Below are 14,844 nucleotides of genomic sequence, written 5' to 3'. Positions count from 1 at the left end.
TTTAAAACATGGAGTAATGATTTGAACAGACACTTCACCAAAGAAAATTATATGGATGGCAACTAAATATGTAAAAAGATGCTCAGCATCACTGGGCTTCAGGGAAATGTATACTAAAACACAAGAAGGCAACATTAGAACCTATTCAGATGAGAAACCCTGAGTACACCAGTTACTGATGAACATGCGGACCAACTGATAGTCTTCTACATAGGGAATATTACGGCTTTCTAGCCAACAGTCACCAGGAATACAATTACAGTTTTTAAAATAGGAGGATTCATCACCTGCTCTAATGAGAGACACCACACACAGTGGTGAGATGTTAGGGGTCTCAGTAAGAGTGTTCAAGGAAGAGCTTGATATTGGATTTGGAGTTGTTAGAGGATATTTTCCAGAAGTAGATGCTTTCAGGATGCTTATGCTTGGGTGCCTGGGTGGCTCAGTTGGTTAAGTGACTGTCTGTGGCTCAGGTCATGATCCTGGAGTCCCGGAATCAAGTCCTACACCAGGCTCCCTGCTCTGCAGGGAGTCTTCTTCTCCTGCTGATTTCTCTCCTCTCATGCTCGCTCTCTCTCTCTCTCTCTCTCTCTCATTATCTCTTTCTCAAATAAATAAATAAAATCTTAAAAAAAAAGATGCTCATACTTAGTGAAATTGTTTATACTAAGTGGACGTCCTCAATCAAGATGTTTGTTCCAGAAAAGATATCAGCTGACAGATAGCAGAGCTGCTTTTTCCTTTCTCAGAAGAAAGTCAGTATCTCATGATTTTATACTTCTCTAGGCTAACCACAGTACATAATCTTTCTGTGATGTCCTCAAATGATGTATGTTTCCATTTTACCTTGTAGTTTTTGTTGTGCGAACTTCTAAGCCTCTTCTAAAGGAAATTGAGTTAGGAAGCCTAGAAAACTCACCAATTCCCTAAATTTCTGTAGCTCTAAAGTTGGCCTCATATATGTTAAAACTTAGTTATTTGCATGTTCATACATGGTTAGTATTAATTATGCAACCAGAATATAAGCTTCTTGGGTAAGAGATTTACAGATGCAAAACATTACTGACCACAAACTTAATTTTTTTTTTAAGATTTTATTTATTTATCCGACAGACAGAGACCACAAGTAGGCAGGGAGGCAGGCAGAGAGAGAGAGAGTAGGAAGCAGGCTCCCTGCTGAGCAGAGAGCCCTATGCGGGGCTCGATCCGAGGACACTGGGATCATGACCTGAGCTGAAGGCAGAGGCTTTAACCCACTGAGCCACCCAGGCGCCCCCACAAACTTAATTTTAAATAAGTGTTCAGTGGCTGACCTAACTTCTAAATCAAATAAATGATATTTGCTGGAAAAGAGTGGCACAATCATCAGAGTATAGACCAACCATGGGTAATGAGTTGGAGAAATTATAGGTTGGCTCAGATATTATTCTTGTAGGACTGATGGCAAGAGAATAATTAGAAAAAGTGGGTTGTTAGAGAATGAGCAATTATTTCAAATTGGAAAGCTAAGGGGAGACACTTGAAAGTCCCAAGGGACTCCCTTGCCCCTGTGCTTTTTTCTGCCTATAAACCTATGGTGATAACTTTTGAATTCATTGTCATTCATGTTCTCATCCTGCGTGGCTGCCGAAGAGCAGCTACTCCCCTTCAGGGAGAGGATTTTCAATCTCATTATAAACTTTTGTCTTTGAACCCCAGTTATAGCGCTAAGACATGCTTGGGGCAGTTCTTGGTCAGGATTGTAGATTCTTTCAATATTGGCTATTCCTGAAGACGGTGAGTTGGATATAGGCTTGGCTGCTATATGTATTTAAACATATAGGTTGGGAAGGTTTGAGCTTGGCTCTATTGATTAAAACCCTTCATTAAATTAATGACACACATTTATATATGATACAAATATAATTTGGAGGACATAAGCCAAAATATTTTATATTAAATTTCTAATTGGTAGAATTTCAGGTAATTTTGCATATTTTAGTGTTTTTTAATTTTTTTTTCACAACAAGCATACCTACTTTAATGATAAGGAAAATTTTTTAAGAAACTAAACAAACAACTTATTTTATTGAGATATTACTGCATTTGTTTCCCTCCCTTCTGTTTTTTTTCCCACTCTGTTCTGTCTTGCCTCATTTCCCCCTCCCTCTTCCCTCTCTGTTCTGTCTTTCCTCTTGTCACTCTCTTTCTGTCCTTCCCATTTCTAATTCTTTTAGCCATTCTACTGAACTTTGTCATGTGAATGCTTATTTCAGAATTTCTTTTTTATTTAATATCCAAAAAATTGACATTCTCAAATTTTTTCCAAATCAAAGTAATACATTTTCTATTTTTATTTCATTGTCACTAATGGGGAAGAGCAGCAATTGTTTAATACCTTCAGCTTCCAAACCGTATGCAGCTTCTTAAAAGTATAGTGGACTTTTTCATTCTGATTTATGCATACTGTATGGCTACATGCTTACATATATATTCACTCTTGCTTTAGCCTTCCTTATTATCAAGCACTTTTAACATTACATACATAAGCTATAGATAAGAATGCAAAACAATTGAAAAAAATGATAAATTTATATACGGACATCACTTTCCTGTCAGCAGAACTCACTCACTTTGTACTTACTGACCCTTCCAGTCTATCTACATTTACTATTTTCCTAATACTAGGGCCTAGTTTGATAAAACTAAGATGATATTCTTTCTGTCTCCACATCAAGAACATAGAATGTATTTATTTAACTCTCCACCTGACTGTTTGATCTCGATTGGGAGAGTGGATCTCATTTGGGTTGATATGAATCTGGCATATGGCGATTGCTCCTGAACTAGTCCTGCTCAGTGGTTTGCAAAGATACAACTCTGCTCTAAGAAAAGGCTCTTCCTTTACTCAGCACTGCAGAGTACCTGATGGAATGTGTTTTGTTTTTAACACAGTTCTTGAGCTTTTGTTGTTCCATCTCTGCAAAGATAAAGATCTGGTCTGCATAGACAGCATAAGCATCTTCTGGCTAGCTGGCATGTAGAATGAGGCTGCCTTTCAGCCATTTCTTTTCTTCCTCCTGTCCTAATCTATTTTTCTTACATGAGGCCTCCTAAATTCCTTTGCAAGTCTAGGGCTTTGATTACAGATTTCACAAGTCTCTGCTCTCATCCTTTTGGCCCTTGAAAGATTCTATTTATTTAGGCACTCTATTATAGAGTAAATAGTGATTTTATGTGAAAATAAGTTGGCATTATAAACGATTGAATAACTCAGATTTTGGAAAATGCATTATTATGAAAGCTTTCTATTGATATTTTATTAATACCATAGAGCAATAAAAGAGTCAAGGGTTTCCATGAGAAAAATAAGATATACATAAATAAATCAATCATATGTTGCTGCCTATTTCTGATTGTCATACCACCTGCTTTTGCTAAGTCTTACCTACAATGTCTGCCTTGTATTCTCCTTTTGCTACGCCAGAAGCCCATTAATAGACCCCTTGTCAGGAAAGCCTCTGATCAAGGATTTACCATGTATATTCACAGTTTTTTATTTTATTTTATTTTTTATAAACATATATTTTTATCCCCAGGGGTACAGGTCTGCGAATCGCCAGGTTTACACACTTCACAGCATTCACCATAGCACATACCCTCCCCAATATCCATAACCCCACCCCCCCAACCCCCCCTCCCACCATCAACCCTCAGTTTGTTTTGTGAGATTAAGAGTCACTTATGGTTTGTCTCCCTCCCAATTCCATCTTGTTTCATTTATTCCTCTCCTACCCCCTTAACCCCCCATGTTGCATCTCCTCTCCCTCATATCAGGGAGATCATATGATAGTTGTCTTTCTCCGATTGACTTATTTCGCTAAGCATGATACCCTCTAGTTCCATCCACGTCGTCGCAAATGGCAAGATTTCATTTCTTTTGATGGCTGCATAGTATTCCATTGTGTATATATACCACATCTTCTTTATCCATTCGTCTGTAGATGGACATCTAGGTTCTTTCCATAGTTTAGCAATTGTAGACATTGCTGCTATAAACATTCGGGTGCACGTGCCCCTTTGGATCACTACGTTTGTATCTTTAGGGTAAATACCCAGCAGTGCAATTGCTGGGTCATAGGGTGGGAATGCAAGCTGGTGCAACCACTCTGGAAAACAGCCTGGAGGTTCCTCAAAATGTTGAAAATATATTCACAGTTTTAATTCATGGTTTTGATTCTCATTTCTCTGTCCTTAACTGCCACATACACTGTGTGATTTTTGTTCCTGTGCTCCTAACATGAGGATTTTCACCAGGAGTTAGAATTAACAATTACCTACTTATCCCTCCAGTCTTTCATTCACAAATGTTTTGAGTGGCAGCTATCTGCCAGATGTTGTGCTAGAGAAACAATGATGAACAAAAGTGCTCACTGGCCTCTTCTGCAACTCTATGTGAAGCTTACAATTCAATGGGAACTCAGACATTGGTTAAGTAGACATACAGAGAGCTATGTAGTAGAATAAGAAGGTCTTAGGAGAGGATATCACCAGCCAATACACTGAATATAAGTTTAGAGAAGGCCTTTTTGAGAGTGGGTAACTTGAGTAAGATGTGGAGGGTTAATTGGAGAATGATGCTGGTTCCTCCTCTCTTTTCCTCACACCTGTCTTGAGGATCTCTCCTACAGGTATGTTTCCACTTTTAGAGATTTCATCTTCCTCTTTTTCTCTCACAGGGCATTTCTCTTTTATTCTTAAAATCTACTTTGTCTACAGTCTCAAGTGCATAGTATATTGTGCAACATCCTAACTTCCTTGTCTTTTAGGAAGAGGTCATGTCTCATATTAATGCTATTTCATCCTCTTCAAAGGGCTATTCTTTTTTTTTTTTTAAGATTTTATTTATTTATTTGACACAGAGAAAGAGATCACAAATAGGCAGAGTGGCAGGCAGAGAGAAAGGGGAAAGCAGGCTTCCCACTGAGCAGAGAGCCTGATAGAGGGCTCAATCCCAGGACTGTGAGACCATGACCTGAGCTGGAGGCAGAGGCTTAACCCTCTGAGCCACCCAGGTGCCCCGGGGCTATTCTTTATTATAATTAAGAGCATGCTCATTTTGGTTCCCAGTTCTTTAGAAATGTAAATTTAGAACAATTATATTAGAAAATACGCAAGAGGTAGTAGAGAATGAAGAACTGGAAAGTGGGAGGAAATTTTGGGTGCTGTTTATGAGGGCATGTAGCTCAAGAAACCCAATAAAAGGCTAAATTTTTATTAACTATACAAGAATTCCATAAATACGTGCATTTGGGAAGACTCCTAGGAACACCAGGAGGTCATAGGGCTGATGACTGCAAGCAAGCAGTGATTTTGAGGATGGAGACATGCTTCTGTGATCCAAACATAAAAGAAATCCACTGATTTAGGAGCCAGAATCTGTCCTGTTTTTCCCGTGTGGCTGATGTGAGTAGCAAGTGGTATAATTCATCTGAGATTTCTTTGTAAAATTGAAATAAACAATATTAAATGCTTATATAACACTATTATTTCTGTAGTTGTTTTTTTGCCTTCTAATAGCAATGACAACAATAATGATGACATTAAACATGAATTCTCATGTAGGGAATGAAGTTGGAAATGTATGCATTGTTTAGAAGGAAAGTGAAGCCAACTTGTCTTCTATGAGGATTAGGGGACATAAATGGGGAGCCTGAATGGTTCAGTCAGTGCTTTAAGCCTCAGTCAATCTTTCTAAAAATGGTGGTTTTATATCTAAGATTAATTATGTTACATTGAATTTTGTGAACTCTGTGGCCTCATAAAGCAAGGTCTTTGTTTTGAAGAATGAAGCAAATGTCTTCATCCCTTCATACAAAAGTAACACAAATTTAGAAAAAGCAAAAAATGTGCTTAGATTTTGCTGAAAGTTATTTACAAAGAAGTTGAAGAAGAAAGACCATATTAAGTAGCAGAAATAAAAGTCCTTTGGTTGTAAGTGGGAATGCACAGATGAATATATTGGACTCATATTTCTAGTTAAACAAATGATCTTTAACTTTTATTATTATTATTATTATATTATTATTTTATGGAAGTATAGTTGATACACAATGCTACATTAATTTCAGTTATACAACATAGTGATTTGACAAACTGATTCATTATCTCATACTTACCATCTGTCACCATACAACACAATTATAGTACCATTGACTTTATTCCCTATGCTGTAACTTTTATCACTGTGAGTTATTCACTCCATAACTGGAAAGCTGTATTCCCTATTACCCTTCATCCATTTTGTCCATTCTCCCATACCTCTGCCCTCTAGCAACCATCAGTTTGTTTTCTGTATTTACGGTTATGTTTTTGCTTTTTGTTTTTAAACAAGTGATCTTAAAAGATGCTTCTGAAATCTACAATATTGCCTGTACTCACAGATTATAGTCTTTTATCAGTGGGATATCAATATGTATATCTTCTCCCATCTATAATTAAATATTTTTAAAAGAGTCTAAAATAGGATCTTATATCAACTGGCTTAATTAGTGTTCTTACTAAAATTAATTTAGATGATCTCTTTTAATATGTAAATATCCACTAACATTTCTTAAGGAATATTCTCCTTCACTCATCATATGTATGTATCAATGAAAGTAAAAGAGAAGAAAAGATGTATGAGGAAAAACATGATCTTTCTTCTATATTCCTAGAAGGAATATAGTAATTACATCTTTTTTGTTCTTATTCAGTATAAGCAGTATTGGTGACACTGGGAAGCCTTATATAGTATTAAAGATTCCTTCAAAGGAGGAGAGTTTGACCATTAGAAGACTTTGCTAGCATGTCTCCAGCCAATACCTCATGTATTCACCCCTCATCCTTCCTGCTTTTGGGAATCCCAGGACTGGAAAATATGCAGTTCTGGCTTGGTGTGCCTTTTGCTACAGTGTATCTGATTGCCCTCCTGGGGAATGTCATCATCCTCTTTGTGATCCAGACTGAGCACAGCCTTCATCAACCCATGTTCTACTTATTGGCCATGTTGGCTCTCACTGACCTGGGCCTTTCCACTGCCACCATTCCCAAAATGCTGAGCATTTTCTGGTTTGGGCTTAGTGAGATTGACTTTGGGGGATGCTTAACTCAGATGTTCTTCATACACTTGTTCACAGGCTTTGAAACATTCATGCTTGTAGCTATGGCTTTTGATCGCTATATTGCCATTTGCTACCCTCTTCGATACAACACAATCCTCACCAACAGAACTATTTGTATTATTGCTGGAGTAGGAATGTTGAAAAATTTTGCTTTAGTATTTCCACTTGTGTTTCTCCTTCTAAGGCTTTCATTCTGTGGACATAATATTATACCCCATACCTACTGTGAGCACATGGGAATTGCCCGCCTGGCCTGTGTCAGCATAAAGGTCAATATATTATTTGGATTAATCCTCATCTCTATGATACTTTTGGATATTGTTTTGATTGCTATCTCCTATGTGAAGATTCTACATGCTGTCTTCAGACTCCCATCCTGGGAGGCCAGGCTCAAAGCACTTAATACCTGTGGTTCCCATGGATGTGTCATCTTAGCTTTTTTCACTCCAGCATTGTTCTCCTTTATGACTCACCGATTTGGACACAATATTCCACGTTATATCCACATATTCCTGGCTAATTTATATGTGATCATCCCCCCTGCTCTTAACCCCATTATTTATGGAGTGAGAACTAAGCAGATTCGAGAGCGGGCAGTGACAATCTTCCTTTTTAAGGAAGTTTGACTCCAAACACTTGATTTGGAAAGAGTCTTCAAATCTTTTTTCTTTTTCATCCATAAAAGGGGTAAGTGTTGTTAAGCTTTTATAGAGTAAATGCTTTCCAGTATATGATTTTAAACACTTTTATGTGCAGTATCAAATTAGAGATAAATTGACATAGTAGATATTGTTCCTAGACTATGAACATTACTGTTAAATAAATATGGATCACTTATTTCTGGAACTCATATTAAAATCTGGATCCAAGAATAAAGTCTTAGTGCAACTCTAGTACTATTTTTTTTCAAGTACTATTAATTAGTCTCTTTACAGAATTTACTGATTATGGTAAAGGAGTGCTAAGCTGCGAAGAACTGTCGTAGCTGTAATGGTACTGACCAGATAAGTCATAGTATATGAGTTCCAGGAGCAACAATTAAAAAAATCAAACACCAATTTTATTTCTCCTGTGGCCCAGTTGACTTCCTTAATCGTGTAACCACAGGGAAAAAAAATCAATAAAACACGATAGATGTGCAAACCTGGCAGTTCAACAGACCTGTACTCCTGGAGCTAATAATACATTATACGTTAATTAAAAAAAAACCAACCATAGACATCATTGTATACTCCATTTTTATAAGTTTTGAAATAGCAACTACAGCAACTACATAGAGTTAAAAGTATTTGAAAGGATTCATGGGGTTCCTCAAGATATACTCATTTTAGGCTTTAAGTAAATTCAAGGTAAAATAAAACAGGAACAAGAAATAGAACAAGTAAACACAGAAAGATCTAAAAAAATTCAGGCACAACTCTTAGGACCTTTTCTCAATTGTGCAGAATGAAATTTATCTTCGTTGTGAGCCACTAAAAATGTGAAAAGATACCTTTGTTTCACCTAAGCCAACACAGAAGGTTAATGAGAGGAATTTTTTTTTGTTTTTTGCTTTTTGTTTTTTGTTTTTAAATCTTAGTGGTTACATAGCAAAAACTGGGGCCTCCATAATATGTGTGGGCCTTACACAATCAGTTGAAGGCTTGCATAGAACAAAGACAGACTTCATGGAGCAAGAGGGATTCTGCCGGTTGCTGAGTATATCTATTCCAATTATTCATTCTGTAACTGGGGAAATAACTACAGGATGATTTTGGAGACCCATTGATCACCTGACCTACAAAGTCCCTACTATGACTGTAAGGACTTCATCAAAATAAGAAATATATATACTTATTTTTAAAAGGAGTGAACTTGGTGATGAGCATTGGATATTGTATGGAAATGTTGTATTACTATATTTTACACCTGAAACTAATATTATGCTGCATGTTAACTCTCTAGAATTTAAATAAAAAATATTGACTAAAAAGAATATTGAAGAATATTGGAGGTAACATGAAAGAATATCTTCATGTGACTAAGGCCAACAAAGATTTCTTCAACAGGACACAAAGAGCAACAGCTTTAATGTAAAATATTAATAAATTTGATTTCATTGTGCATGAAAACTTGTATTCCTCAAAAAACACCATGTAAAGGGTGGAAAGTCAATTCACATAGTGGAAGCAGATATTTGAAAGATATATATCTGTGAAAGGATTTATACACAGACTATAAAAAGAACATTTACAACTTCCTTAGGTGAAGACAACACAATTCTAAAGAAATGGGCACAGATTTTAAATTAAATAATGGTGTTCCACTAAAAAGAACATCCAAATGGCCAATAGCTATAGTTTTTACATCATTAGTGGTAAGGTAACACATATTAAACCCATATCACAATAGCATTACATGATGCTGACAAATAATGGCAACAAATAAACATAAACATACATACCCACCCCTACACCAACACACACAAATCCAATAGTGCTGATGAAGATATGAAGCAATTGGCTTCTACGAAACTGGTCAAAATGTAAAATTATACATACAATTTTGGAAAACTGTTGGGGCTTTCTAATAAAGATTTTAAAAAATCCTCCCAATCACTCAGCAATCATACAGAGGAATTATTATGATGGCAAATGTCTCTTGAACAACATATAGAGAAATAATAATAACTTTATTCAAAATAGTAAAAAAAATGAGATGAAACTCCAATGTCCATCCACAATAAATAATTAAATTTGGTACATTTATAAAGGAGAATACTGTGCAACAAAAAAAGTAACAAGCTACAGTTAAATTCAATCACATGGATTAATCTCACAGACATAATTTTGAGTGAAGTAAGCCATTACACAGGATACATATCACACGTTTAATTAATATTAATGCTAATTAATGTTACAGCCATAAACTATCCAATCTGTAGTACTAGATATAAAAAATGATGAACTCTGGAAGTCATTCATTTGTAGGGTCATGAAGTCTTCTTTTGAGTTGTTGGTGTGCCGTGTGTTTTTATCTGAGGAGTAGTTACCTAAGTTCTGGGCTGTCCACAAGGTGTGTAGGTACTCCACAAATACTTTCTATGGGGCCTCTGACGACTTATACAATTTGAACCACTCTAAGTCATCATGCCAACCCTTTCTGGTATACTAGCCTTTAGCAATCCCATGAAATAAATACTGCACCACCCAGTAGAGCAATCTACTTTTCTGGCCATCATGTTAAAATAGAGACCATTCAAAAGGCCTTGAGAAATTATAGGCATTATCCCTGAAGCTCTTTGGGCATCTGTACAAGACCATTAATGCAGAATATTGGGTTAGGGAGTGTCCCAAAAGGGAATTTCCTAAACCCAAGAAACAGAAAAGCTCTTAAGAGGGGTACTTTGAGCTTGGGGAAGGGTAACTAGTCCCAGCCAAAAGGGACTTAGAAACTTTCAAGAATGGTATTCTTAATATAGTCTGTGCATTCATAAAAAGCCATCAAGTGGTATGTATGTTATATTTGATAATTTTTTAATACCTTTTAAATTTTTAATTTAATTTCTTTTAAATTTTAATTTAATTCTTTTAAAATTTTTATTTAATTTATTTAATTTTTATTTTATTTTTTATAGGAAATTTATTAATTTTATTTTTTATAAACATATAATATATTTTTATCCCCAGGGGTACAGGTCTGTGAATCACCAGGTTTACACACTTCACAGCACTCACCATAGCACATACCCTCCCCAGTGTCCATAATCCCACCCCCCTCCCAACCCCCCTCCCCCCATCAACCCTCAGTTTGTTTTATGAGATTAAGAGTCACTTATGGTTTGTCTCCCTCCCAATTCCATCTTGTTTCATTTACTCTTCTCCTACCCCCTTAACCCCCCATGTTGCATCTCCTATCCCTCATATCAGGGAGATCATATGATAGTTGTCTTTCTCCGATTGACTTATTTCGCTAAGCATGATATTTGATTTTTAAATTTTAGTTTTAAATTTTTTATTTAATTGACATATACATTTTATTAATTTTAGGTGAACAACATAATGGTTTGAAGTTTGAGTATATTGTGAAATGATCCCACAATAAGTTTAGTTCATCACGTGGTTATACTTTTTTACTTGAGATGGGAACTTTTCAGATCTATTCTTTTAACACCTTTTAAATATATAATACAGTGTTAATTTACTATAGTCCCTGTGCTGTACATTACATCCCCATGACATTTATTTTATAACTGGAGTTAGTACTTTTTGGCTCCCTTCTCCCATTTTACTCACTCGCCCACCTCTAGCACCCAACAATCTGTTCTCTGTATCTATGAGTTCTTTTTGTTTTGTTGTTTGTTTTTCAGATTCTACATGTAAGTGAGATCATACAGTATTTGTCTTTCTATCTTTAACTTATTTCACTCAGCATGATGCTGTCAAGGTCCATCTGTATTGCCACAAATGACAAGATTTTCTTTTTTTTTATGGCTAAATAGTATTCCCGTGCATATGCAGGCATGTGTGTGTGTGTATTACATTTTCTTTATCAACTCATTGATGGATGAACATATAGTTGCTACATATCTTGGCTATTGTCAGTAATGTTGCAATGAACATGGGGATGTTGCTATCTTTTCCAGTTATCATTTTCCTTTCCTTCAGGATCCCAGGGTAGTTCCGTTTTTACTTTCTTGAGGAAACTCCATACTGTTCTCATAGAGGCTGCAGTAAGTTACATGATCACCAACAGAGCAAAAGTATTCCCTTTTCTCCATATCTTCACCAACACTTATTTCTTGTCTTTTTGATAATAGTCATTCTAACAAGTGTAAAGTGACATCTCACTTTAGGGTTTTTTTTTTAATATTTTATTTATTTATTTAAGAGAGAGAAAGAGAGAGCATTAGCAGGAGAGGGGTAGAGGAAGAGAATCCTCAGACTCCCTGTTGAGAATGGAGCCTGACGTGGGGCCTGATCCCATGAGCCATCAGATCAAGACCTGAGCTGAAATCAAGAGTCAGAGACTCAAGCAAATGAGCCACCCAGACACCCCTACTTCACTGTAGTTTTTGATGTTCATTTCCCTGATGATTAGTTATGCTAAGCAAATTTTCATGTACCTGGTGGCCATCTGTATGTCTTCTCTGGAAGGTAAATTTTTTTAAGTAAAAAATTATTAAGCTCCTAATATATGAGTGGCAAGGCACCACAAAGTAAACATTGGCCAAATACATATCATTGATCAAAAGCTATAAAATGTGGATAGGATACTCGGGTTCATCTGAAAAGCCACAAGGAGGAAGTGCAAATTTAAAAAGTACTGGACAAGCTACTTAGTAAATAATTAATGAATAACTAAAGTTTGTGAATCCAAGAGTAATTACTATCTATGGCATTAGATTTGACTTTCGAGAATGTAACTGACATGTTTAGAAATGCACTCGTTTAGAGGTGCTCATTCATGAGTATCCTAAGTTCCTTATCATACTGATGTGTCTGTGAAATTCCCCTTTACCAATAGATAGAGACAGAAATATATTTTTATTTCTATAGGTTTTACAGTTTTACAGATAGTACATTAAGGACAGACTGGTTCACTTTGAACAGTAAGATGTTTTTGGGAGATCTGCATAGATGTAATGAGCCTGGGAATATTCACCACAGAGTCAGTCATAGGAAAATTTCTCTAAATTCTTCTTCCTATAAGACCTTAAAATGTTGTGTATATTTTTATTTTTATATTTCTATGACTAATCAGTTTCTAACATATAATAAAATGTTAATAAAATTATGGATAACAATTAAGCAATTAAAAAAGGAATTAAAGAATCTGTCACAAGTATTAAATACCTGTATTCCTTGATGTAGATATATATATATATATACATATATGTACATATATATATATATATATATAAAAATTTGGTAATGTGGCCGACACAAAACTATTTGCAAATAAAAAGCATTTCATTCCATAGTTCTGTCTATAATACATGCTCTGTAGAAGTTATACTGGAGAGTAATAAAGTCTTATAACTAAGTTGTCCAAAACTTTTAGGTGTTTCATAAAATTCACACTGATTGTTTTGACATTAATCTTGTTATATGTTCAAGATGGGAGAGCTAGGGAAATTATGAATGACATAATACTAAGATCCAAGTCTTTTTTCTGTTACAGGATTCTGTAGTTGAGAAAAATAATCTCTTTCCCCTAGATTAAAGTGAGTTATCTCTGAGACAGTTTATGTCAGTCTTTTTTCAGAAAGATACTTGAAACCTTTTCTCGAATCTGCTTAGTCCTCACTCCATAGATGATAGGATTGAGGGCAGGTGGAACAACAACAAATAGATTGGCCAGGAGGATGTGAATGTATACGGGAACATTCCTGCCAAACCAGTGGGTCAAGAAGGAGAAAAAAGCTAGAGTGAAGAAGGCTAGGATAATTCAGATATGGGAGCCACATGTATGAAGCGCTTTGAGTCTGGCATCCTGAGAAGGAAGGCAGAAGACAGCTCGGAGTATTCTCACATAGGAGATAACAATCAGTACAACATCAAAAAACACCATTGATATAAGAATTAATCCAAGTATCATGTTTACCTTTATATTGGCACAGGCCAGCCGAGCAATTCCCATGTGCTCACAGTATGTGTGGGGGATTATATGGCATCCACAGAAGGGAAGTCGCAAGATGAGAAACACTAGAGGGATTACCAAAATGAAATTAATGCCAAACACTACAACAAGGATGAGATCAATCATCCTATTTGTGAGAATCAGGCTGTATCTCAGAGGATTGCAGATGGCAACATGGCGATCAAAGGCCATCGCCACCAACACAACCGTTTCCATGGCAGTGAATATATGAATAAAGAACATCTGGGTGACACAGCCTCCAAAGCTAATCTCCTTTAAGTTAAACCAGAATATGCCCAACATTTTGGGGATAGTGGATGAGGACAGGCCTAGATCAATGGAGGCTAACATAGCCAAGAAGTAAAACATAGGCTGATGAAGACTCTGTTCATTCTTGATCACAAACAGGATAGTGATGTTCCCTATAAGGGCGATCAAATACACAGAACCCAAAGGAAACCCAATCCAGACGTGCATCTCTTCAAGGCCAGGAACTCCCAGCAGGAGGAAATAGGAGGGGTGGAACTTGGTATCATTTGAAGGGGACATCCTCTCTCCATTCTTTTGAAATTGCAGATAAAACAAATTATCAAATATTTAAAAGGTCAAACCATATCCAATAAAGAATACAGTAAATTTTGGGGGACGATCAGCAGGCAATCAAGAAGGAGGTTTTATGCCAGCCCTTAATATATGGATTGATTCAGATATTAAAAAATATTAACAATTCTGCTAAGTGTAGTGAACAAATGTGAGAAAATCTGATTTTATAATATTTATTATTTGGGGGATGAGACAGATAATATTCAAATAAACAAAAAAAGTGTGGGGGGTACAGGTATCATATATGTGCATATTCAAATATGTATACTGGGAAGATATAAGGGATATAAGATATAAGGGATATAAGATATATAAGTGATATAAGAAAAACAAAGCATGGCATTGGATACTAATGAAGTTGGTGTCTATTTAAATTTATTGTGAGGGAAGTTCCCTCTAACAAGGTGATACTAAGCAGATAAATGAATACAACATTGGGATGATTTAGTGTAAAATTAATGAACATTAAATATGTTTT

General features: G+C 35.9%; 2 protein-coding genes across 2 annotated transcripts; one reads left to right on the top strand and one right to left on the bottom strand.

Moving 5' to 3' along the window:
• Positions 1-6,826: 6,826 nt before the first annotated feature.
• LOC125078981 (olfactory receptor 52E8-like) lies at positions 6,827-7,768 on the top strand. The gene has a single exon (XM_047692282.1). The coding sequence runs from the start codon at positions 6,827-6,829 to the stop codon at positions 7,766-7,768; it is 942 nt and encodes a 313-aa protein (XP_047548238.1).
• A 5,605-nt stretch (positions 7,769-13,373) lies between these two features.
• Positions 13,374-14,312, bottom strand: LOC125079043 (olfactory receptor 52E8-like). Its single transcript, XM_047692386.1, is given in 1 exon segment — positions 13,374-14,312. A coding segment is annotated over 1 exon segment (939 nt).
• Positions 14,313-14,844: the final 532 nt, after the last annotated feature.

Source organism: Lutra lutra, chromosome 10 (assembly GCF_902655055.1).
Source record: "Lutra lutra chromosome 10, mLutLut1.2, whole genome shotgun sequence".
NCBI classification, from domain to species: Eukaryota; Metazoa; Chordata; class Mammalia; order Carnivora; family Mustelidae; genus Lutra; species Lutra lutra.
The sequence above is the reverse complement of the archived record's forward strand: the minus strand, read 5'-3'. Positions and strand labels throughout refer to the sequence as shown.

Excerpts from the sequence above, each read along its gene's own strand:
- LOC125078981 (XM_047692282.1), top strand. The coding sequence starts at position 6,827 with ATGTCTCCAGCCAATACCTCATGTATTCACCCCTCATCCTTCCTGCTT.